At 37.0% G+C, this 26,386-nt stretch overlaps 1 protein-coding gene across 3 annotated transcripts in view; it reads right to left on the bottom strand.

Moving 5' to 3' along the window:
* GALNT13 (polypeptide N-acetylgalactosaminyltransferase 13) overlaps window positions 1–26,386 on the bottom strand; it is a 538,580-nt gene that overhangs the window by 31,573 nt on the left and 480,621 nt on the right. For all 3 annotated transcript variants that reach the window (XM_032355601.1, XM_032355603.1, XM_032355604.1), the window contains one exon: window positions 11,823–11,921. In XM_032355601.1, coding sequence (XP_032211492.1) covers window positions 11,823–11,921 — 99 coding nt within the window. The remainder of the gene's footprint in view (window positions 1–11,822; window positions 11,922–26,386) is intronic.

Below are 26,386 nucleotides of genomic sequence, written 5' to 3'. Positions count from 1 at the left end.
GAGCTGGATGTTTGTGTTTCCCCCTCTCACTAATTGTTATGCTGACCCTAGCAGCCAAGGTCATGGCATTTGCAGGTAAGGTTTGTGGGAATTAATTAGGTTTAGATGAGGTCACAAGGGTGGAGCCCCAATGATGGGATTGGTGCCTTACAGGGAAAGGAAAGGAAAGGAAAGACCAGAGCTAGCTCTCTTTCTGCCACATGAAGACACAGGCAGAATGTGGCAACATACCAGCCAGGCAAGTGTCCCTACCAGAACCTGACCATGCTGGCACCCTGATCTGGAACTTTCAGCCTCCAGAACTGAGAGAAACATGTCTGTCTGTTATTGAAACCACCCAGTCTACAATCTTGTGTTATGGAAGCCTGAGCAGACTAAGATAAGCAGAGAGCAATTTTGACACCTACGTCTTCTGATGTTATCTTAACTTCTTACCAAAACTGACTCAGACCAAGTGTAATAAGGTATATGAAAAACAAAACCCATTTATCATACCTACTAGGATTACTCTGAGAATCAAATTCTAATATATTTAAAGCATCTGGTAAAGGTGTACTAGGGGAAGTGTTCAGTATAGAACAGATTCACCCCCTCACTGTCATAGGCTACTCAGACCAAAAATTCCTGCTCTATTCTTAAAAGCTTTAAAAACAGAAATAACTAAACCAACTCGTGCTGCTGATCTGTGCTTTAATTTAGTGTAGAATGCAATTAATCTTAGAAAAATATTATTTTATGCAAAGAAGAAATTATTTGTGTATTTCTATTTAAATAAAAATAATAGGGTATTTTTAAAAAAGATTTTATTTATTTATTTGACAGAGAGAGATCACAAGTAGGCAGAGAGGCAGGCAGAGAGAAGAGGAAACAGGCTCCCCGCTGAGCAGAGAGCCTGACGCGGAACTCGATCCCAGGACCCTGAGATCATGACCTGAGCCGAAGGCAGTGGCTTAACCCACTGAGCCATTAACTAGGACTGCCTAATAAAATGAGAGAGAACTCTTCATGGTTTATACAGAAAAGCAATGACATTCCCATGATATCGGAGACACAATTTTATTTATTTGACACAAAGAATATAGAATTTGGACCATTAAAATATGAAAGGCATTTTGTTGATATTTTGTCACTGCTGTTATGCCTACATTTCTAACCATGCAAAATATTTATGGAATATATACTTACTCTAAAACATTTTGTTTTCTGTCACACAGATATCTAAGCTTGCCTTTAGTTGGTTTATCTTCATAATATCTTATATATATGATAACTCCTTTCCTTTCTTTTTTTCTTTGAGAGAAACAGAGATCAAGTAAAGGGATGGGGGGGGGGGGCAGAAGGTTAGGGAGAGAGAGAATCTTAAGCAGGCTCCACAGTCAGCCTGGAGCCCAGTGCAGGGCTTGATCTCACAACCCTGAGCTCATGACCTGAGCAGAAACCAAGACACTTACCTAAATGAATCACCCAGGTGCCCTTGATAACTCCTTTCAAAAACTGGTGAGTATTAACTAAGGACTGCTTTAAGAATCTTGGTGCTACAAAAATATTATACTTGGCATTTTATTTGGCCATAATATTTACAGATTTTATAGATTTTTCCTTTTCCCAAACTTTATGTTTCCTTTCCTGGCACTGGTTAGTCAAGCAGCTGAATATGAATTTCTTAGTTTTTTGTTACCGATGCTTTATTGTGCTACCTTTTCTTTCCTGGAAAAATCAAGCTTTCATAGTTGAAAGAAAAACAGAAACCTAGAAATACCCTTACCTGTTACTTCTCTTCTATAGAATTTAATAACTATGATAGAACTAAAAACTCTAAGAAAAACGGGGCACCTGGGTGGCTCAGTGGGTTAAAGACTCTGCCTTCAGCTCAGGTCATGATTCCAGGGTCCTGGGGTCAAGCCCCGCATCATGCTCTCTGCTTAGCAGGGAGCCTGCTTCCTCCTCTCTCTCTCTCTGCCTGCCTCTCTGCCTACTTGTGATCTCTGTCAAATAAATAAATGAAATCTTAAAAGAAAAAAAGATAAATAAAAATAAAAACTCTAAGAAAAGAAGTTTCTTAGGTACAGCAAAGCAAGTAATTTTAAGTATGGATTCTGCTTCACTTACAGTTAATATAAAAATAGGCTAGCCCACACCGTTAATTTGGAAATCATAGACATTATTTACCTTACTTAGAAGCTAATAAAATGGCTTTTACTCCTAGATTGAGCCAAGATGAAATTATTACATGACCTGCTATAAACAGCTTTACATGATAGATTAAAATAATTATTTACATCCTCAGTGAAATTTAGGAACACATGTGGTCTTAGGGGGGAGAAATATGAGATCATTTCAAAGGACCTTAATGTTCTTTATATATAGTAGATTCATGCATTCACATTATTATTTCTTTTAATATTAAATATAGAAATGTCAGGAGGAAGATTACTTGAACAAGGAAGCAGCTCAGAGTAATGATAAGACTAAGGTGTTGAGTCAAGAAGCATTATGCATAAATCAGGAGAAAAGCACTTATAGATAAAACGGAGAGAGGAATGAGGTTCTGAAGATTGAAACAGCGCAGAGGGGAAAAAGCTCTGCTGGGACTGAATGGTTGAAGGCAGACACGCTTATGTTAGTAATGTCAGCGGAAAGCTTGGAGTGTGTCTACTTAACATGGGCTGCAGAGGAGATAAACGGGTGAACTGAGGGAATAGACTGATGCTGCTAACATTTTTCTTCTGGTAGATTTTTGTGCTAACGGCTTACCCTTCTCAGTAAGAAAAGCTCTACTGATGGTGTGAGATAACAGAAGGGTGTGTGTGTGTGTGTGTGTGTGTGTGTGTGTGTGTGTACTGGGATTTCATTAAACTAGTATTAAACTTTCTTCTTTATGAAAATTGTGATATTTAACTTTTTAAGGGAGGTTTTAAAAAAAAATCTGGGAAACTCATTAGTAAAATGAATATAAATTTACATGAATTTCCCAAAGAGCTTAAAGTATTTTAACCTTTAAGCTCTATAGAAATTTAATTTTAAGCTTTTTAGAGCACAGGCTAATATGATACACTATAATTAATCGATTAATCAACAGGATAAATATTTCTTTTGTCCTGCTATGTGCAGTCACATACTTTGATATCATTGTCGTTTCCTAAGACGACTTATTTTTTAAGCTTTTATTTATTTATTTGAGAGACAGAGAGAGAGAGAAAGAAGGAGCAAGAGAGAGAAGTAGATTCCCCACTGAGCAGGGAACCTGACTGACACAGAGCTTGATCCCAGAACCCTGAGATCATGACCTGAGCCCAAGGCAGATGCTTAAGGGACTGAACCACCCAGGTGCCCCCTAGATGACTTCTCAGAGACTGGTGTCCCTTTAAGTTTAGTCTAGTGTCCCTCCTTGTTGCTTTCTTTACCAGGAATCAGAGTAGAAATTTTTATCAGTTCAACATTAGGAATAACTGAACCTTTTTGAAGGTGGCTTGTTTTTACATTATTGACACAATGAAACATATAACCTATTTTGTACTTATTAGCTAGAAAGCTCAAAGCCAAAGGTTTGGCTTATTTAAATGAAGGTGGGATTTCAGGGAATTAATTTTAAGTACTTTACAGTAAAATAGTAAAAGTGCTTTCTAGGTTAACTTGCACTGCCAATTCTTCCAGAGCTTTTGAAAAAAATGTCAAGTGATAGATATTAATGATCATTATGTAGAGATATATAAGATTACACCCAGAAGAAAAGATAAATCTAAGAAATGGCCAATATTAGTGCTCATTTTATAGGAAACCTTAAGAAAAAAAATTTCACAATCTCTGAGTAACTCCTACCAGGAAAAGAAAGGGGTTGAACACAACAGATTTGCTCTTTGTTTTTATGCCAGGAAACATTCTAACCAGGAAAACTAGGCAGAATCACATCCTACGTTTAAGTTCCTGCAAATTTCAATCATTTCCAGGCTTACCAGATATTCTTTTAACATAAATAATGCTGCTCTCCTCCAGCTTGCAAGTATCCAGCTCATTTAAACATTTAATGAATGGGACATGCTCCTTCTTTCCTCTTAGGCCATTTCATTTCACTTGCAAATTTACCCTGGTGATTTTAATTCTATTGTGCAAACTTTACTAAAAGGGGACCAAATTAATGTAGAAAGGGCTTCTAAGTAATTATAATACTGATAAAAATGCAAACCATAAAGTCAATTCATTTTTGTTGAATGAATGTATTCATTACAATCTGTGAGTACATCAGAATGCATTACTAAAATAATAAAACTCTTTCTAGGAGAAGGTCTGTAATAAGGCCAGGAAGTATTTTTTTTACCCTCAAAATTTGTTTACTATCATAAGCTTAGAGTCTTCTTAAATATAAGTCGTCACATTTTAGAGGAGGAGACATTTGTTTGAAAGTATTGATAAGACCTAATGATCTCTTCTTTACCCTGGCAGAACACACGGTTTTAATAAATGGCTAGCATAAGCTTCCCTAAAGGCTTCCTACCTTGAAAAATGGCTGTGAATCATTTACTACAATAAATTACATGGAATGTTTCCATATGCTTTCTAGCTGCCTCCAAATGAGTGGCTCCAGGGAGAAAGAGAACATTATAAGTGCATTTGCTAAAATATGAGTATTTTTCCATCATTTTATATATTTTCTTGTCTTTAGAAATAATGAGTACAATACGCATGCTTTTCCCCCCTTTTGATTAAAAAGATATTGCAATTCAAAGGGAAACACTCACCACTGGATTTTTTAAAAATTTTATACTGATACTTGTTATTAAAGTAAAATGGTTATTTGATAAATATATTAATCTTATATCTAATTACAGGTATATTTTATATAAATTTTGAATAAAAAATAGTGTCAGATATATGACCAATAAGACTAAGACCTATTTGCCAATTTTGATATTGGCTCTTTAAAGCAGATGTAAATGTCATTTAAAAGTACCTCATTAAAAAAGAATGGTACTTCTGCAACAAAAAGAGAAAGCATAAAAGCAAGCAATGATTGAAATATATAAGCTCTTTAAAAGTCTGTACATGAAAACATACCAGAAAAAAAATATAAAATCTGAAAAAAAAAAATCTGGAACACGTATCACAGAAGGTAATAATCTCAATAAAGTATTTTTATAAGTGGAGAAGAGAAACGAGCTCCCTCAACCACCAATGAAAATGTAAGAAAAGACAAAGGCAAAAAGCTGACTAGAAAATCTACCAAGTATGGACGTCAATTTTTAAATTGCTTAAATGCATTAGCATTAGAGATATGATTTTAAAAAGATAAAATGTTTCTCCCATACTAAATTGGCAAAGATGAAAACAGAATAAAGCAAAAATACAATGCCTGTTTAGGGTTGTTCAGTCTGATCACAATCCTGGGGAGCAGGATTGGAAATCAATATAAATGCAATGAACATGTATGTGGTGGGGAATCAGCCAGATTTACATTCAAACTGGCTTTACCTCCTAATCATAATACCAGTCTCTCAGAGTTCCCATTAGACTCATGAGTAAAATCAGGATAGTAATAGTATGTACTTCATAGATTGTTGTGGGAATGAAAGGCAGATATGTACGTAAAATATTTACCATAGTGCCTCTTCATAGCTTAGCAATTAGTCCCATTAAACTAGTAAAACCTTAAAAGGGACAACTTGTCACCATGAATTAAAAGCCTTATAATGTTGCAGAAGTTTTGACTTGTCCGATTTACTTCCAGACAGTATTTTTTTAATAAAGATTTTATTTATTTATTTGACAGACAGAGATTGCAAGTAGGCAGAGAGGCAGGCAGAGGGAGAGGAGGAAGCAGGCAGGCTCCCTGCTGAGCAGACAGCCTGATGCAGGGGATCATGACCTGAGCCAAAGGCAGAGGCTTTAACTCACTTAGCCACCCAGGAGCCCCCAGACAGTATTTCTAAAGAAGTAAATAGAGATGCTTACAAGATTTTAGCTACAAGGTTATTGAGGAGCCTCACCTGTAACAGTAAAAATTCTCTAATGGTACTGTGTATTAAATAATAGGGATTAATTAAATAAATTATAGTGTATCCATTCAAATATGCCCTGTTCAGGTAAAGAAGTTGTTAGCCAATGGATAGCCAAAAAGAAGTTAAATTATTTGGGTTTTAAACAGTATGTCTTAAGTTTGTGAATGGAGTAGTATTTGGTCAGCAGTGCAAGAACACAGAACAGTGTCAGTGAACTGCAGAGATATGAAAATGCACAGAGCCTACAGGGAATGGAAAAGTATCAGACATATGTCTACAGGACAAAAAAAAAAAGAAAACACAAACTATTAGAACATCAAAGGAGACTCTGCTGCGAAGTCAGATGAGGATGAAACTATGTGGAGTTTTGTATATATACATAACTAAGGAATATATAACTATACATATAACTAAGGAATTTTTATGTAATTCATAGGGCAGTGGAGAATTGCTAGAGATTTTCATCAAATTTAATTATAAAGTGGTATATGTAGAATGTAAGCATGGAATTCCATATGATGTGTGGTAATAATGAGGTTTTCTGGTCACATAGGTCAAAGAAGATAGAGGCCCTAGTTATAAACGGTCTTAGAGATCAGAGTCAAGGTATATGATTTTCAAGTTAATATCAGGATTGGAGATAAAGATATAAATCTGAGGCATTAGCATCATAGGGGACATGGAACTGCTTCCAGGAATCAATTTTATCTTTTCAGAAGTAAAGAGAAGACAATCCCATAACTTCCAGTAATATACATTCTACTAGGAAACTGTGAGTTCTTCTTACACACACACACACACACGTATATAAATTTTTTTCAAGTTTTAATCAAATTCCTATTTATTTTCATTCTTTTGAAAGTGTTTAATGTTCATCACATTATTTGTGAATGAAAGCATTTCAAGAACAGATAGGCATGGACTTTCTAATAATGTGATTATTGTTTGAGACAGAAGATTCTTATTACTAAGGTTCTAAAAGAATACCTCAAAAAAAAAAAGAGTACCTCAAGATGATGAAATGTTGAATGTAATAATAATTCTACACCTGGTATCTTATTTTTACAGTATTCTTGCTACAGAAACTTCCAAGCATGCTTTCATTTTCTTGGCTAGTTTTTATTAGGTGCCTACTATATCCCAAGCCCTGGGTAGGGTGGAGGGACAGCATGTTGGGTGTTGGAGTGTTTAAGTGTTTAAGAAAAGTTTTCTGGCAACTACTGAAAAGTAAGCTTCTTCCTGATATCTCCAAGAACATTAAAAAAATAATAATAATAAAACTCCCATGCAAGGGGAAATGGTTAAGGGATAGTTGTCAACAAACACAAAACACTTTCATTTAGAAATGAAACCAAGTGGAAATGCTAAAAACAAAACAAAACAAAAACAGTGTTAACATCTCACGAATTTTGTGCAAAAGCAAGAGTGAGAAACTAATATTTTATATGGGTTGGGGCTACTTTTAAAAAATTTTAAACAAAATAACCATAAAAATAGATACAGCTTCCATAGTAACATAAAAGAGTAACAATAAAACACAGGGAAGGTAGCTCTGAGAATAAAATCCCCAAATCTGTTCTTTTCTAAACTGTAAAAAATGTAAACATGTCCTTAAATAGGGACGAACTAGGATCAATCATCCAAGAAATATTGAATTCCATCAAAGTATAAATCATAGTAGGGTTTTACGTGAAGGTTTAATTTTTTTATAATATATATTAAAACAACAGGAGAGGCAGTTCATTTTATTAAGCTTAACAATATCATAGGAAGTGTGTGCATTTACCTTGCCTCTGGCATTAGCTACTGAACGAATACTTCTATTTTCTTACAGAGAAAAGAGAAACAATTGAGAAAAGAAACTGAAATACGTTAAGAGAATAATTAATGTCAATAGACCAGTGTATGTCCCGAGTGTCCAGTATATGTCAAGCTAGTGTTAGTATTTATATAAATTTCACTAAATCTTTAGAGGAAAAAGAGAAAGTCTTTTTCCCATTTTATAAGTATAATAGTAAACCTAAAAAATATTAAGTAATTTACCATAAATGACACAATTTATCAGGTCAGGGCAATGCTCTAAAATAATACTGTTTTGGGACACTGGGGTGGCTCAGGTGGTTAACGTCTTTGGCTGAGGTCATGATTGAAGGGTCCTGGGAAGGAGCCCCAGGTCAGCGGGGAGCCTGCTTCTCCCTCTCCCAAAGCTACTCTCCCTACTCGTGTTCTCTCTCCCTCTCAAATAAATAAATAAACAAACAAATAAAATAAAATCTTAGAAAAATAAAATGATACTCTTTTGTTCTCAATAGTTTAATTTTCTCTATTTGTTTAACTCTGAAAGTAATACTTATATGCAGAAAAATGTGGGGTAAAAAGTAAAGTTTCCCATTCCAACTCATTCTTCTCACCAGAGGTAATTATACTGCAGAGAAATTTGTATGCATTTCTAACAGATTATATTGCATCAATACAAATACAGATATTATAGATACTTTATAGAGAAAAACTTTCACATACATTGTTCATAAATGAGGTAATTCAAAGTAAGTTTTATTATGGATTTTCCCCCTCTTTTTCAGTTTTCCATGACAATACTTATAGACCTCTTTCACTCAATTTGGTGACTGGAGTTTTCAGTACTATGGATGAGCCACAATTTATTTAAACATTCCTGTCTTGGTAAATATTTAGCTGTGTCCATTGCTCTGTTACAGCAAAAAGGGGTCCTATAAACTTTCTTCTATGCTTATCTGTAGGCATGTATAACTAATCATGTAGATGGAAAAACTCTGGTTTTAATTTCTACTTTGTCATTAAGTTGACAGTGTAGAATCATTAGAATATATGTAGGTATGGGTTTTTACTTATTGTTTGTTCACTTTATTTATGAATCCCTAAGACTGGTGTCTTTATATACTTCCAGTTACCATGACAATAACAGTATTCTATGACAATGTCTACATAGTACTATGGTATAAGTCTATTGTTCTTTTTTTTTTTTTCCTTAAGATTTTATTTTTTATCTGAAAGAGAGACAGAGATCACAAGTAGGCAGAGAGGCAGGCAGAGGGAGAGGGGAAAGCAGGCTCCTAGTTCAGCAGGAAGCCCAATGCAGGGCTCGATCCCAGGACCCTGAGATCAGGACCTGAGCCGAAGGCAGAGGCTTAACCCACTGAGCCAACCAGGTGCCCCAAGTCTATTGTTCTGACTGTGAATTCTTTCATCTATTTACCTACTGTTGGTTATTAGTTACCTACTATATCCCAGGCCCTTGGCCAAGTACTAGAGATGAAGAGAAGAATAAGACATAGTCCCTGCTAATAAGAAGGTTATGGTAGAGTGGCATAACTTCTAGGTATTGAACACTTGTAAATGAGTAATGTAGTTTTTAACATTTATGATCCAGTTGTTTTGTGTCCTGTAGACAAATACAAGTCTGCTTGGTTGTATTTTTTAATATTAATTATGGCAACTTAAAAATCAATGAGCATAATTCATCCTGATTATCCTCCTTTTCATGTCCTATCTTCATTTTTATCTGCCTTAGATTAGGATGAAATCATAAATACTGTGCTTTTTTGGAATTCTGTAGGTCATCAAGGTGCAGACAATCAGCTGACTTTTTTCATCAGCTGATGAAACACATTCTGGAGACAGTTCTACATGTCCATCCAGTATCCATGGTAAATGAACTGTAAGGACATTTACACATGAAAGGGTAGTAAAATATTCTGTGTTTTTGTGCTACAGGTATCCAAGTAACATATTTCTGGCCAAAGAGACTTACAGGGAAGGGGGTAAAAAGCCTTTAGGAAGTTTTGTTTTTCCCAGTAAAAGGTCAGTCATGACTCCTGCAGTTCTTCTCTACCCCAACTTCTTGCTGCCCTGAATGTGGACATGATGTCTGGAGTTTCAGCAGCCCTCATGTGACCACCTAATGATAAATGTTAATTTTAAGGACTGAAGAATGGAAAGTTAGAAAGTTTTTGATTTCTTGACAAACTCACTGAAGACCTGAACAAATGTCAAGAGTTGACTACCTTCAGATCTCTTACTTCCATTTGTGAAAAAAATGAACTCTGCATAGTTAGACCACGAACAGTTAAGTTGTTGGCCATTTCCAAATGAATTCACTGGGATTCTATTGGTTTTGGTAGTAGAAGTCTCTCACATTCATTGTGAATCAATATAAAAGCTGGACCATTTGTGAATGCTCTGCCATTGTTCTGTCTGTATTGTTTTTTCCTATGATTCTCTTTCATGAAGTTATTTTTCCATGCTGTAATTTAGAAAGTTTGATTTAAATATTTTTCTGCTTAAGTTGAAATTTTAGAATGCTAATTAGGATTTTAATAATTTTTTTGTTTTTTTTTTAAGAGGAAAATTTAATTTTTGAATGTTCTTCATTTAATCACACAGGTCCTATTTGAAGTATGGGGTCAAAATGCAACAGGGCTACTGCTTTTTCCCTGAAGATTTTTTTTTAAACATATAATGTATTACTTGTTTCAGGGGTACAGGTCTGTGATTCATCAGTCTTACACAATTCACAGTGCTCACCACAACAAACGCCCTCCCCAGTGTCCATCCCCCAGCCTCCCCATCCCTCCCAACACCCTCCCGCCAACAACCCTCGGTTTGTTTCCTGAGATTATGAGTCTCTTATGTTTGTCTCCTTCTCTGGTTTCATCTTTTTCATCTTTTCCCTCCTTTCCCCTATGATCCTCTGTCTTATTTCTCAAATTCCTCATATCAGTGAGATCATATGATAATTATCTTTCTCTGACTTATTTTGCTTAGCATAATACCCTCTAGTTCTATTCACATCCTTGCAAATGGCAAGATTTCGGGTTTTTTGATGGCTGCATAGTACTCCATTGTATCCAGCTGCATTACCAATATAATCATGATGTTGTGCTGCACAGAATAATTTTTATTTTCTAATTTCACTCTAATACACTAGATGAAGAACTCACTGATATGTTTCTCCTCAATTTTTTGGACAATTTGTCTATAGAAGATTAGCTACCTCAAACTCTGTTATGAATTCCTACAATCTCTACATTCTGTCTCTCAAAATGGCCACGACAGTAGGGCTGCTCCACCTGAAGGCTCAGGGCTAGGCAGCCTCCACACGACCCACCTTGCCAAGCCACTGTCAAACATTTTATTAAAGAGATTACAAGGATCCCTGTTATAGCCCGACAGGTCTCTGATAACTGGACAGCAACACACAAAAAGGTTGGCCTAGCCTTTTAATCAACCATCAGTTTTGTTTAAACATTTCATTTTTACCTGGTTCAAAGGGCATCTTCAGAGAGCCAAAGTGCAAATCTAACAGATGTGCTTATCACGCATTTTCAACTTTACTGAACCTCAGAAATTTATAGAAAACATGATATATATAAACACTTAAAAAAGAAATTTAGAATAATCACTGTTGGAAAACATCACTGTTCTTGAGGGATTATTTTATACTACTTGGCTAATAGAATAAAACGTACTGCTCATTTGCTCATATATGGTGAAATGAGATCAGTCAAAAATATTTGGCTATCTTCATTAATTGGGCTCACTTATTAAATTATATTTATTTAAATGCTATAGTATTTATTTATTAAATTCTGTAGTGTTTTCTTAAGATAGTGGGATTAATAAGATAGGCAAAGTAGTTCTTGATTTGAATGTCCATTAATTTCCTAAGCTAAGACTTTACTGTTTCGGCATGTGAGTCATGGCTTACTGTGACAGTTTTCACAGCAATACTTTCCCCCCAAAGATGAAGTTGATTAAAAAAAGAGAGAGAGAGAGAGAGAGAGAGTTTACCTGATTTCCTCCCATACCATGACAGTTGAATATACCCACTTTTTCATTTTCCTTGCGGCCCATGTTGTCTAAACACTGGTTGGTTTCAACATTTCTTATCTAAAGGAAACACACAAAAAAAGAAGTCAGATAGTGATTTAAATGAGAAAATCTTCCTGGTGTTATAAAATTGTATATTGATAATGAGATGATGCATGTTTGCAAGGAAATTTCCCCTAGAAGAACACACTGTCTTAAATATTTATTTTTCCATGTCCAGTCTTAATTTTGTGTAAATTTCTATCTCCTATGGTAGTAAATGTGAACAGCAATGGCATTGTCATTAGCATCTAATCATGAGGCACCCCTCGTTTATAGCACAGTATCAGAGAAAGGGGAAACATTACAAATTAGTCATTCTTCTCCATATCCTCTTAAAATTAGGACAGTTGCCAAATTCCACTCAAAAAACCAGTCTATTCTTGAACTCCTATGGTACCATATGCAAAGGAATTGAAACAAATTTGTTAAATATTCAAATTAATGTGTTTTTAGGTTGTTTTATTACTAGATGTTCCATCCTATGTTAGTAAAGATTAATTACTGTTTATTTCTGTAGCTGAAACACAGTCATGCATCTTTTTTCATCCCTAATGCCAAACTTAATGGAAAACAGTTGACCCTAAGAAAAGCTATTACAAGACTAAATGGTAATTTCACATTAAAAACCCCTTAAAAACAAGATTAAACTGCCAACTGCAAACATAAGATTCTTGGTTTATACTCAAATACTGCATTAGTTCCATAATTAACATAATGTTAATAAGTATTTGAGACACATGTAATTACAAAAGCCATTCACTGAATTTAAAGATGCTAAAATTACTAAATGAAGCACAAATAAATAAAAAATGGCATTTCTAAAAAATGGAATGTTTAATTTCTTCTATTAGTTTAAACCCCAAGTATGTATTGATATCTGTCCACTCTGTTTCTGAAAAGTTCTTATCTCTGACTCTTCTTAGAACATGCATATTTTACTGTTCACTCATACATTACTTGTATGTATCTGTTTAATTATCTACGCTTTAAGCACTCATTTCTTCATATTGGCAAATTAATAAGATCAAAAACTTCTCAAGAGGATGGGTTAGGTATATAAGAATCACTTTTTTGTATGATGCAGAGCCCCAAAGTCAAGTAATGGCTCCTGGGGTTGGGAAAAATGGTGTGATCTGCATTAAGTCCCCAGTCAGCAACTGAGAAGAGTGGGGACCGGAGTTCATACTTGCAAGGATTGGAAAGAACTGAGCACAACTGTCAAGCCTTGTTCCAATGCCTTGAGATTTAGAGCAGGATTATAGATGCTCCCATGCAGAAATCTGAGCAGCAATCCATTAGAAAGGACAGAACACACCATGACTATCAAAGAGAAAGGCGGGGGGGGGGGGGGCGGGGGGCGTACCTGAGTGGCTCAGTAGCTTAACCTTCAGACTCTTGGTTCCAGCTCGGGTCCTGGACAGAGTCCCTTGTCCTGCTAAGCAGAGAATGTGCTTCCCTTCTCCTCTTCCCTCTGATCATCACCCCCCACCCAACAACTTGTGCACTCTCTCTCTATTTCTAAAATAAATAAATATTTAAAAAAATAAAGAGAAAAGTTACAAGCTTCAAGAAGAAAAATGATGTTCAAGTTCCATACTGGTAAGTTTGGGTTATCTGGTGTAGGTTGGTTCAAGCACTGGAGGATACTGAGCCTATACACAAGGGTTAAAGATTTTTTGGGACCTGTAGCTAGGACAGGAGTGAGAAAGGTAACAACTGATAGATGATGCCATGTATCAGTCTGTTTATGTTTCACATAATCTAATCAGTATGTCACATACAAGTTTATTTTTAAGTCCTTTATATGAACTTTTCTTGCTAACATTTCACAAAAGACAGACTTCTTGAGAAACAGTAAAATGATGTATTGTTATTTACATATTGTTAATTACATATTGTTATTGTTTTCTAAAAAAAGTATGGGAGAGTGTAATACTATAACACAGGAATAAATATCTCATAAAATGATTAATTCACCTTTACATGTAGTCTATGTAATCTGATTCAAAGGACCTTGGCTAGATTCATGGTACTTGAAAAGATACTAGTTAATAATTACAGGGGCTAGAAGCTGAGTCATTTATAAAATTTTGTCTCTTTGCTGAATGACAGAAGATTCAAAGCCATTTTCAAGCCAATACATACTCTGACAGAAGCATTTCAAAGAGACATGATAGATTCATATCATCCTACTTTTTGACAAATTAAGCACAGAACAAGAATGCTTCCAAAGTATTTTGTTCTCAGTAAGAGCCTATTATTTATTTTTTTGAAGAATTTATTAATTTATTTGACAGAGAGAGAGACAGCAAGAGAGGGAACACAAGCAGTGGGGAGTGGGAGAGGAGAAGCAGGCTTCCTGCGGAGTGACAGGTGGCTCGATCCCAGGACCCTAGGATCATGACCTGAGCCAAAGGCAGGCGCTTAACAACTGAGCCACCAGGTGTCCACTATCTTTTTTTTTTTTAAAGATTTTATTTATTTATTTGACAGACAAAGACCACAGGTAGGCAGAGAGGCAGGCAGAGAGAGAGGAGGAAGCAGGCTCCCTGCTGAGCAGAGACACCCCCCACCCCCCATGCAGGGCTTGATCACAGGACCTGGGATCATGACCTGAGCAGAAGGCAGAGGCTTTAACCCACTGAGCCACCCAGGCGTCCCCCCATTATCTATTTTTTATAATAGATACACTTGGTCTATAGCCTCTCTTATGAATGAATGTACTCATTCACTCAACAAATACTACTGAGAGTATGTATACTTCAGGTACCATTTAAGGTACTGAGGATACTGAAGTGAACAGAGTAAACCTAGTCCATTCCCTGGAGTTTGTATTTTAGAAGAAAAGACTATGATACACAAATACATTCATAATATAACAGAAGATCAAGAACTTCTGTGAAGAACTATCAAACACAGTAAGAGCAGACAAAGTACTATACTATATCAGATAGGGGATTAGGAAAGGCCACCCAGAGAACACAATACTTGGAAAGATACCTTAGTAAACTGAGAGAGCAGCCGGACTTCCATGTGTATGGAACAGCATTCCAGAGAGAGGGAATAGCAAACGGATGTTCTCTGCAGCTGAGAAAACTGGTTGAAATAAGCTAGCAATGGGGCAGGATGTAGTGAACAAGGATGGAGAAGAGAGGTATCCAAGACCAGATCACATAGGAAATCATAAGTTTCTACACATGAGGATGACTATTAATAGCTTATGCTGGCTGCTGTGTGGAGAGCAGATTAGAGGGAGGCAGGAATGGAAGCAGAGAAACACTTAAGGGGACTCTCACAGTCATGCCAGCTAGAGATGGTGGCTGCTTGTACTAACAGGATAACAGCAGAGGTGGATAGGTCAAATTTGGGATATTTTTACTTTAAGATTTATTTAGTTTATATACAGAGAGACAGCGCAAGTGCATGTGGGAGAAGGGGCAGAGGGGAGGAAGGGACAGAGGGAAAGAATCCCAAGTAGATTTGCATGGAGCCCAGAGCCTGGAGCTGGAGCCCAAGGGTTGGGGTGAGGTGGGGGGTGGTGGTTGGGACATGCTCTCAGGACCCTAAGATCATGACCTGAACTAAAACCAAGAGCCTGATGCTCAACCAACTGAGCCACCTAGATGTCCCAATTTGGGATGTTTTTAAGATAGAACCAAATAAGACTTGCAATTGACTCTGACATAAGCTATGAGAGGAGGAAAAGAGATCAAGAAGCATTCTCAGGTTTTGCTTGAGCAAATGGAAAAATGATTTTCTATTTACTAGGAACAATATTCTGATTTCCTGCATGTTGATAAACATATCTGTAGCCTTTGTATTAGAAAATCAGTTTGGTATATATATGAAGTCCTTGGCTCACCATCTATTTCCTTGAGTATCTTTAAAATGTTATTGCTATTTACTTCTAACACAAATAGCTGCTTTTGAAAAGTCTGACGATAATCTGGTTTTCTTTACCTTATTCTTTTTTACAAATCTCTATTTGCTTGAACGCCAAACTGATTTTATTTTTTTTTAAAGTTCAATAGGTTTACCACAATGTATCTTAATATTATTCATTCTGTATCACTCTTTCAGATAGAAAGCATTCCTTTTCTTTTCTTTTCTTTTAAGATCTTATTTATTCATTTGACAGAAAGAGATCACAAGTAGGCAGAGAGGCAGCAGAAGGAGGGGAGGAAGCAGGCTCCCTGCTGAGCAGAGAACCTGATGAGGGGCTTGATCTCAGGACCCTGGGATCACGACCTGAGCTGAAGGCAGAGGCTTTAACCCACTGAGCTATCCAGGTTCCCCAGCATTCCTTTTCAATATGCAGTTTCAATTTTATTTCAGGCACATTTTCTTTAATTATAAGTATTAATGTTCATTTTGTCTTGTTACTTTGATTTTTCTCACTAGGAAATCCTATTATTTTGGATCTTGTTGCTTATCTCTCTATATGCCACCTTCTATTAAAAGTGGATTATTGAAATTTTGGGGTTACTGACTCATGTGATGTTTCAAATTTAGCCTTTGTTTCTAAATGAATTCATTCTTTAATTTCTAAATCCTTACTGCATTTCTGGCCCTTATTCCAGAGGTATTTCTAAATTTGATTTATAGTGTTCTTTTGTACATTTTATCATTACACAATTTCTTTTAGCTTGCTCTGAAATATTAGATTGCCCTTTTCCCGTCTATGTGATGAGGGAGCACGAAGCTGGCTGAAGACAAAGCAAAAGCTGGAGCCTTGCACCCCCTCTCCATCCGCTCCCCCTCAGTCATATGTGTAGCATTCCTCAGGCAGCCCTGACTGCCATGGACAATAAGCAAATAGCTAACTTGCAGGGATCACAATCCTGCAAGACAGGAGTCTCCCTTGGCTTACAAATGTCCTAAATCTCACTAACAAAGATGATTGATAGCAGGATTATGACATCCCATCAAAAAGTCTCCCAACTATCTTGATGTTAATGGCTGGTCTAAAGACAACATTGATCAAGCCACAAGGGCGATGCCTCTGGTATCCTGGCACCATGTAGGCCCTCTTTAGCATAGGAAAACTCCATTGAAACCTCCCTTTTCCTCACCTTCCCCCAACCGCAGAGTACATAACCTGCCATCCCTCACAACCTGGCGCAGCAGTTCTTGCTGCCCCCGTACTTTAATAAGCCACCATTTTGCACCAAAGATGTCTCAAGAATTCTTTCTTGGTCATCGGCTCCAGACCTCAGCCCACCGAACCTGACCTAGGTTCTAGAACTTCCTCATATGGTGCCCGAACGTGGGGCTGTGAGTCTTTACCTTTGGACTCTGAGCTTCGATGCCAAATTGGTGAGTACTTTCTCTCCTTTTCCTTTACGCTCATTTCAGGGCTTTTCAAGGAGTATGGTCTTATTGGAACACTTGCATGTCAATTGCTCAGGCTGTAATCCTCTAGCCCCTGGCTGCTCTACAGGGAGGAGAGCGTCTGCCTCTTGGCTGTAAGCTAGTACCCTGGCCGGAATGGCAATAGGACCCAGAAACTTGATGGCCTCTCTTTATTCCTGTTCTTAAATGAAGTTGTCTCTCTTGGGCACGGGACAGCCACCTAAGTCACCAGGATGGCTGCCAATCTTAAGACTCCCGTGTGAGGTTTCCTCCTGATTGATCTAATGTGAGCCCCTCCACATCCCTGGTCTAGCCCCTTCTGGCCGAGAGACCTCCACTGGGAGCCAGCCAAAACCAGTACCTGACTGAATTAAAATGCAACCAGAAACCGTTTCCTAGGGAAGTTGGCCGTAAGAACCACATGTGTTGGAATGTCGCACAGACCATGATGGATTTCAGTCTTTACTGTTTCTTGTCAGTGTCTTCTACAGACTACTTAATAGCTATGAAATTGGGTAATTTTTTGCACCGAAGATGTCTCAAGAATTCTTTCTTGGTCATCGGCTCCGGACCTCAGCCCACCGAACCTCACCTAGGTTCTAGAACTTCATCATATGAGCACAAAGCTTTGATGTCCTTGCCTTGTTTGTAGAGAGATCATCTTCCTCCTTATTTTCTTTATTCTTATTGTGTCCAGTCTCTTCCACTATCCCTGCTGTTCTTATTGTTGGATGCGTCCAATTCTCTTGGTCTTTTAAGAGACGGGTTTGATCAGGAGACCATTTCTTTCTTTTCTTTTTTGGGCAATCACCTGGCATCTTTAAAATTATCCTGTTGCCTGCTTCCCAAGTCCATGCATTCCCATTTAGCTGGTAGAGGGTGTAATTTGGTCATTGGGGTTTTAAATTCTTCCCCAGGTAATTTTTTTTTTTTTTTAAGATTTTATTTAGTGGAAAGAGCAGGAGAGCACAAGCAGGGGGAAGGGGAGTGGGAGAGGGAGAAACACACTCCCCACTGAGCCAGAGGCTAGATGCGGGGCTTGATCCCAGGACCTTGGGATCATGACCTAAGCTGAAGGCAGATGCTTAACCCAATGAGCACCCAAGTGCCCCTCCACAGGTAATTCTAATGTGCAGTGAAGTTTAGCAATTACCATTCTGGAGGGAGGTGTGCAGTGTCTTGATGTTAAATGGTGACATTACAATTACAATCACTTTTTCTTTTTAAAGTAACTTCTTTTTCAGTGGGTCCCTCTGGGAAAGCTTTTAGAATATACTTCTGCTTGGCCTCACCCTCATAGATTATGATCCAAATGGTCTGGAGTAGGACCAGGAGAGGGCATAAAGCTCTTCAAATGATTTGAATGTATATTCAGGGTGGAAACCCCCCGTATCAAGAGCATACAATGGAGTACTTGCTAGCTGCAGGCTTAGCTATTTTGTGAATCAGTCTGAAAATTCTGGATGCTGGTGGAAAGAACGGGAGGTTTTTATAGTAAAGCTGATTCCTTTAGTACCCAGTGGGGAAGCTGAAGGGCAAAGGTTTCCAGCTGTCCCGGACAGGAAAGGTTTACACTGGAGACCACTTCTAACTTTGCAAGTCTAGCTCTCCTGCTCCTGCACTTTTCTGAAGAGTCGAAAAAAAATGCCTTCTATTTTTTGAGATCTCTGGGTTCTGTTCATTGCTCCTATTTTCATCTGGACCTCCCATTTTCTTTGTCCCTATTGTCTCTAGAAATATTGTCTCGATTGTGCTTTACTCCTTGAAGTTTCTCCTAAGAAGAATTTCCACTAGTGAATTTGAAGACATCCACACAGGTCTCAGGGTGCTCAGGCCTTTCAGACATTAGAAAGGAGACTTTTCACTGACTTACAAATTGGACTGTATGAAAATACCTCTCCCAGTTTCACCTACTCCAACTGGCCTGAAGCAATTTCTTGTGAGTATCTGCTGGCAATTTGGGTGTAAGCTGGTCTCATTTCCATCAGGCATCTCATCACTTTCTTTTCCTTTCCTTCCACAGAGTATCACATGACCATGAAATTGACAGCTCATATTTTGGGATTTGTGAGAATACCTGTCGCCTGATTCTGTGGTCAGTGTTTTTCATTGATTTTTGGTTTGCTATCCTGGATGCACTTTCTGTTTCAACTATGTCACTGCTGCTAATATATATGTATGTGTGTGTATATATATATATATATATATATGTATATATATATATATATATATATATGTATATATATATATATATATATATTTTTTTTTTTTTCCCCAAGGCAGACTGATTTAGGGACTTCATGAAAAGAATCTTGTGCTATTTTGGATGTGTTCTAACTATTCCACAAAATGGTTTGATCATGTCTGGCCATATAATATTCTGCCCCTTAGGGATATAGCAGGGGCTAAGAAGATACAAAACAGAAACTCAAGTCAAAGCTTGAGGTTGGCTAGACTTGGGATCTGGGCTAAAAACAAATAGGAATCAGGGGTTCAGGATAATTGTCAGAATGAGATGAGGTGACTAACACTACCACAACCACCAATAATAATAATTAGCAATTGTACTTGTATGTGTTATGTGATGTTCTCAGCACTTCTATGTAATAGGTAATTTACCACCAACCTATTACCCCCATTTCATAAATGAAAACATTAAGATACAATGAAGTTAAATAATTTGCCCAAATAAGGAACTGAAAGTTATTATAATTCTGACATCCAGACAGGCAGGCAGTATTTGTCAGAAAGGAGGTGTGGACGGAGCAAGAAGGGCTGGGTTGTAGCTAACCTGAGTAAAGGTTACAACTGGTCATTCAGACAATAGTGAAGACACATGGAACAAGGAACATGAAAGAAGACTAGGATCAGACCTAGGGGACCAAGTCTACATGCTAAGTGCCACACTCCTGGGCTGAGGTCATGTAAATAATTTCTAGCTATGGCCAGGATGACATTAGACACAATAGGATAAGACATAGAATGTCAGGAACAGGAGTTATGAAAGCCAACTAATTAACTAACTAACTAAATAAATAAAAGAGACACTTCATCTAAATAGAGACAATATCAAAAGGTTTATGTCGGGGTGCCTGGGTGGCTCAGTCATTAAGCGTCTGCCTTTGGCTCAGGTCATGGTCCCAGGGTCCTGAGTTCGAGACCCACATCAGGCTTCCTGCTCAGCGGGAAGCCTGCTTCTCCCTCTCCTGCTCCCACTCCCCCTCCGGTGTTCCCTCTCTCACTATCTCTCTGTTAAATAAATAAATAAAATCTTAAAAAAAAAAAAGGTTTATGTCACAGGAGCTATAATATTCAGACTTTTAAAAAAATGCATGCACACTGAGAAGGCAGGTTAGTGTACATTAGGTTTTTCTCAAGTCAATGAACCTAAAACTATAGGAATCTGCTATATTGTCTTCAAAATATAAAAATGGTCATAAATGTGTACTGACAATCCTCATCAAGCAAATCTTACTGCAAATTATGATACTGGCATACAGAAAGGTTCAGTCTATGCTCCTTATATTTGAGATGCAAAGGATGATCTGATTTAGGATGATCTCATGTGATTTTCCAATCAGAACCTTTCTAAGAATATCCTGGGAGCTCACAGAATGTTATTTAAGCAAAAAAGCAAATTTTAGGAAAGACCCTGATCTTGTCACTTGTACCATATTATCCGACAACACCAATTACTTGGCCACGCCAGTAACTCTGAGAAAAATCTAGGCAAACAACCACTGATGATCTCTCATTCACTAGAAATTCCTTACAGATTTTGTTTTATGACCTATATCCACATAAGTAGAGCACACTGGTAGTTCTCAGATCTGTTAAATTCTTTTGAATCATTCTTTATGTTATGGTATAGATTGGACTATGTGGCATAGGGCCAGAGCTTAGTTTTAACTTTAATTGTTGTCTACTTTGAGATGCTTTTGTTTACACATAATTTTTTATTGCTTGAAAACAATTTTTAATGACATAAAATTGAGATATTTTTCCCACTTGCGTTTTTATGTTTGAAATCAGCAAGACTTTTTCTAAATTTTTCTACTCAGCAGCATCGTTGGTAATGTTCTTACCACTTACAAGTTTGTTCATTAGCTCATGCTCCCTCTGCTGGATTGTAACAGCAAGAAACAATGAGAACTCTCAATTTAAAAAAAGAGGCATATACTCCCCCTCAGCCTCATACCTTTGCATTTCAAAAGCAATATGTAAAATCCATTCTAAAGATAATAATCTAAACTTAAGCTAGCTTTTGTTTTTGCTTTAATTACTCCAACACATGCTTATCCTTCAATTGCACATTATGTTACTCATTATCATTATTTTACATATGTCAACCTCGTTTGGTTTCTCTTTACTTGAAGAAAATAGGCACATTTGCAGTGAATTCCAGTTTAATGTTAATGTTTCCATATTATAATTGCTCTAGTGAATATGCATTTAAGTGTATTTTCTCTTTACCAAATTGTGCATAAATCAGAAGGATGGGTGCAGTATCTATGTATTTAACAAATGCAAGCTGATTGCTTATGCAGACCAAGGTTTAAAATGCCCTGCTTGGGCCCCAGGATGGGTCAGTCAGTTAAGCATTAGACTCTTGATTTCAGCTCAAGTTAGGATCTCAGGAGTGTGAGATCAAGCCCTGAATAGGGGGCTCTGTGCTTGGCATGGAATCTACTTAGGATTCTCTATCTCCCTCTGCCCTGTTGCCCACCCCCCACCCCAGAGGCTCTCTCTCAAACAAATAAATGAATAAATAAATAAATAAATAAAATAGAAAGCCCTGATTAATTACTACAAGATTTAAAAGTTCTGATTACATGATAGACTAAGCCCTATTCACACACACAAAGTAAAGAACATGGAAAATCGAACATTTACATTTACTTTAGTGGGTAACAAAAACAAGCAACAAGAATACTGGGAGAATTCAGTAAATGCCCAACTAGTAAAGAGTATGTTACCAATTGTTTGTGCCAATATCTACCTGAGTAATAAAATGAGAATTAATTCTAGTCTAATGATCAGCAGTGTGAAGTAAAAAATATTTTTTCCGGTGATAAACTCACTCACTTTGTTCACAGGTGGGCTACACAGCCCAGCAGTCTTTAAAGTTAACATTTGATGAAGAGTAACATCTTTTTTTTTTTTTTTTCTGTACATAAGCCTGTTCAGTTACACTAGGTTGAAAATTAGCTACTGGATCACAAAGAGTTTGTGAAATAGAATTGTGGGCAAAGAGAGTGCTCTGATTTGTGTAAGTCATCTAAAAGGAGCCTTCCTCGCTGGTTATCCTAGCGAAAGGTCAGGAATTTGCGAATCTATAAATAGATTTCCTGATTACCAACCGAGGGTAAATCTCTAAGCGTTTTCATGTCTGAATTTGGCAGTCACTGATGGTACCCTTAATCCCTGCGGCCGAGCGGCTTCAAGTGCCTATTTTTAGTTACATAAATTTGCTTTTTAACAAAATTTATGGAATACAGTACCAACATGTACCAGAATCTTAACTAGTTGTTACCGTTAAAGGATACAAAAGGAAAAGGAGTTCTGAGCTTGAGTAGGCAATCAGAAATGCAGAGACTGATGTCTAAACACCTTCGAAGCAAGATGTAAATCGTAAGCAAATGTAAGCCGCTAAGCATCAAGAGTTAAGTCATTTGGTTAAAGAAATCCACTTCTCCCTGTTGCCCTACATAGCTCACAATACTTTTTTTTTTTTCCTCAAAATGCTGGCTTGTCATAGGCCCCCAAATATGACTTTAGAATCCCCATTTTTCAATCCTATCATACTTGAATTCGCCTTTATATTTACAAGATCAAAACCCAACATGTTAAATCTATATAAGCTAAAGGGCTGGTTAGGAAAGAATTTAATGCTGCAAAGAACTTGACTTCTTTATTCCATTATGATATGCTTACTGAGCCTAAAAGGCACATGCTTCATTAAGCTACTTAAAGGTTTTAGTTCAAAGCAATTGCACAGCTTTTAACTTCCCATTGGAAATTAAATGTAATTCATGGGCTGGTTAAAGAATATTTCCATTACCTGAGTAAAATTCAAACATAACAAATTAAGATACTGATATCAATAATTTTCCTAATGATTATTCTGGTGATGATATAGGATAATGAGAAACAGAATATCATATTTGCATCTTTCAATATAGCTAAAAAAGTTATAAAGAGAAGTTAACAGAGTAGTTTTTATTCACCAATACACTGCAATATTAAATAATAGGCTTTGAACACCACTGAAACTTAAGGAAATTGTGAACTGTTAAATCCTACCAAATTCATTTTATATTAGTGATGAGTACATATGAAAAATATCACAAAGAAATAATTTGTTATCTTGATAGGTAGGTTGGACATCAGATACCACTTTGAGATATTATCTGGGAAGAAAAAAATACCCTCATATATAAGGAAAGATAGCTTTTTACTTTCTTCTAAAAATGGTTAATGGCAGGCAGTAAGAAAGAAAATCTTTAAGTAAATGTCTGCTGTCCATTAACAATTCATCCCAAACTCATTATCAAAATGTCCGTCTTAAATTATGTATACATGACTATGCAAAATCAAATTGGGAAGTAGTGCTTGGTAAAATTGTCCTTCTGTTTCCATGGAAACAGATGCTGGGTTGCATCTCTTTAAGGCTGGTTTCAAAGTGGAAAACTACAGCACAATAATAATATCCCCAAAAGTTTAAAATTTAACATATCTCACAGATTTTTTTTTTTTAATTTATCAGGGGTTTTAAAGCAGCAGTTTGTAGCATGACTCTATACTTCATGTAGGGTATCTTTAATTACTCTGAAATTTTTTTTTTTTGGATTGATTTATTTATTTGAGAGAGAGCATAGGGGTTGCGGGGGGTGGGAGAGGGAGAGAGAATCTCAAGCAGAATCCCTGCTGAGTGTGGGGCCCAGCCCAGGGCTTGATCCCAGGACCTCAAGACCGTGACCTGGGCCAAAATCAAGAGTTGGACAGTTAACTAACTGAGCGACCCAGACTCCCCTATTTCTCTGAATTTTTTAACTATTTGTTTCTTTTTTGCCATCTCTCCTGCCCCCATTTCAGTAGAACAGCTTAAGAGTAAAGGGCTTCATTATCGGACATATTATCCTTAGGACGTAACATATAGGCTCCAACTCCACCTCTTATTTAAAGAAAGCGATCTGAATAAATAAACTATAATAATGCAACTTATTTTGTCCTTCTAGCTTAAAGAAAAAATGAGCATTAGTGTCAGACTAACATTTATTTTAATCCTGACTTTAATGACCCACAGGTAAATCACATGAACTTTCTACATGTCAATTTCCATTTTCAGTTGGGATCCTAACAAAACTGAAGTCATGGAATTGAGATCTTTATTTTATTTTTGGAGTTGAGATTTTTAAATAATATAATTGTTATAAAGCATCTAGCATAATGTTTGACTTAATAAGAAAACAGTAAATGGTAGCAACAATAATACCATAACTACTACTACTGCTGCTACTACTTCTTGCCAGACATTGGGCTAAGTACTCTAGGACTTCAGTCATCACTATATCCCTTTCTGATTATCTCCACACCACCAATGGGGCCAGACAGGATACCTAGAGCCACTCCAGAGCTAGGCTGTGAGGTCAGGATTTAAACCTTCCTCTGCATGCCTCCAAGGCCTGTTTTTTTGTGTGTGTTTCATTTTGTTTTGTTTTGTTTAATACAAGCTGTCTCTTCTTGGATATGTTTTAAAAACCCAAAAAGGTACAGTCTCTTTCTTTCAGACTATTTCTGTACATTAAAATATGGCCACCCGATCCATCACAGAAGACAGCTAATTCAAAACCTGTAGGTTGTACAAAGGAATTTGCCCACACTCTATTTTTCCTTTTTCAGGAAATCAGTTAATTAGGTTTCCTCGATGTAGTACAGGAAACTATAAAATTGGATTTTTAACACAGAAGTAAACATCTAGATTCTGTTTTAGAGTCCTTTTCAGGAGTCACTCTGGTGGCCCCAGAAAATTTCTAAAAAGTCCTCCTTACTCATATCTGTTTCATTATAGTACCTGGTTATACCTCCTTGTAGAAAAAGTAATCAGTGTTCATTCATCAGCTAAGGCCCCTGACTACAGCAGGAGCAGCACTCTATAACAGGAACAGAAACATGCTCTTCTTCTTACAGCACAAGTCAGGTTCACGATTGTTGAAACAAACTTTTCAGTAAAGAAATGAAAGTATTAGATATTGGGGATCTTTAGAAGCACTAGATCATAATAACCAGCATGTAAACAGTGTTCTAGCTTAAAAAGCACTCATGCGGGCATGTGCGTGGCTCAGATGTTAAGCATCTGCCTTTGGCTCATGTCATGATCCCAGAGTCCTGGGATCGAGTCCCATATCAGGCTCTCTGCTCTGCAGGAAGCCTGCTTCTCCCTCTCCCTGCTTGTGTTCTCTCTCTTGCTATCTCTCTCTCTCCATCAAGTAAATAAATAAAATCTTTAAAAAAAAAATAAAATAAAAAGCACTCAGGTAATGTATGTATTGAATATAAATCCCTGTAACATTAGTGCTTACATAGAATGTTACATTATTTGAAAACAATGGCAACAATCCTCGCCCTAAATAAAAGCAAACCAAAACAAAACAAAACAAAACACCCTGAGGCACAGGACTATTAAGTAACTAGAGTCACACTTAGAAAGTTGTACAGGGGTGCCTGGGTGGCTTGGTCAAGTTAAGCAACCAGCTTGATTTTGGCTCAGGTCATGATCTCAGGGTCTTTGTATCAAATCCTGAGATGGGCTTTGGGCTCAGTGGGGAATCTGCTTCTTTCTCTCCCACTCCGTTTCCTCTTTTTTTTTTTTCTTTTTTAAAGATTTATTTATTTATTTGAAAGAGAGAGAGAGAGAGAGATGCTCCTTTCCCTTTCTTTCTGTCCCTCCCCCCATGCTATTTTACCCCCCCAAAAAAAAATCCTAAAAAAGGTCATACATTCACTGTAATTACACATAAATCCTTGCACTACATTATTCAGATTAATGTTAAATAGATGAAAACTGAAAGATTCTATAAAAAGATGTTACATGGCTAACGAGATCTGACGACTAGACCAGGGATGTGGAC

This window comes from Mustela erminea, chromosome 8 (assembly GCF_009829155.1).
Source record: "Mustela erminea isolate mMusErm1 chromosome 8, mMusErm1.Pri, whole genome shotgun sequence".
In the NCBI taxonomy this organism is placed as follows: Eukaryota; Metazoa; Chordata; class Mammalia; order Carnivora; family Mustelidae; genus Mustela; species Mustela erminea.
Note: the sequence above shows the minus strand (reverse complement) of the source record. Positions and strands in the feature narration are given on the sequence as shown.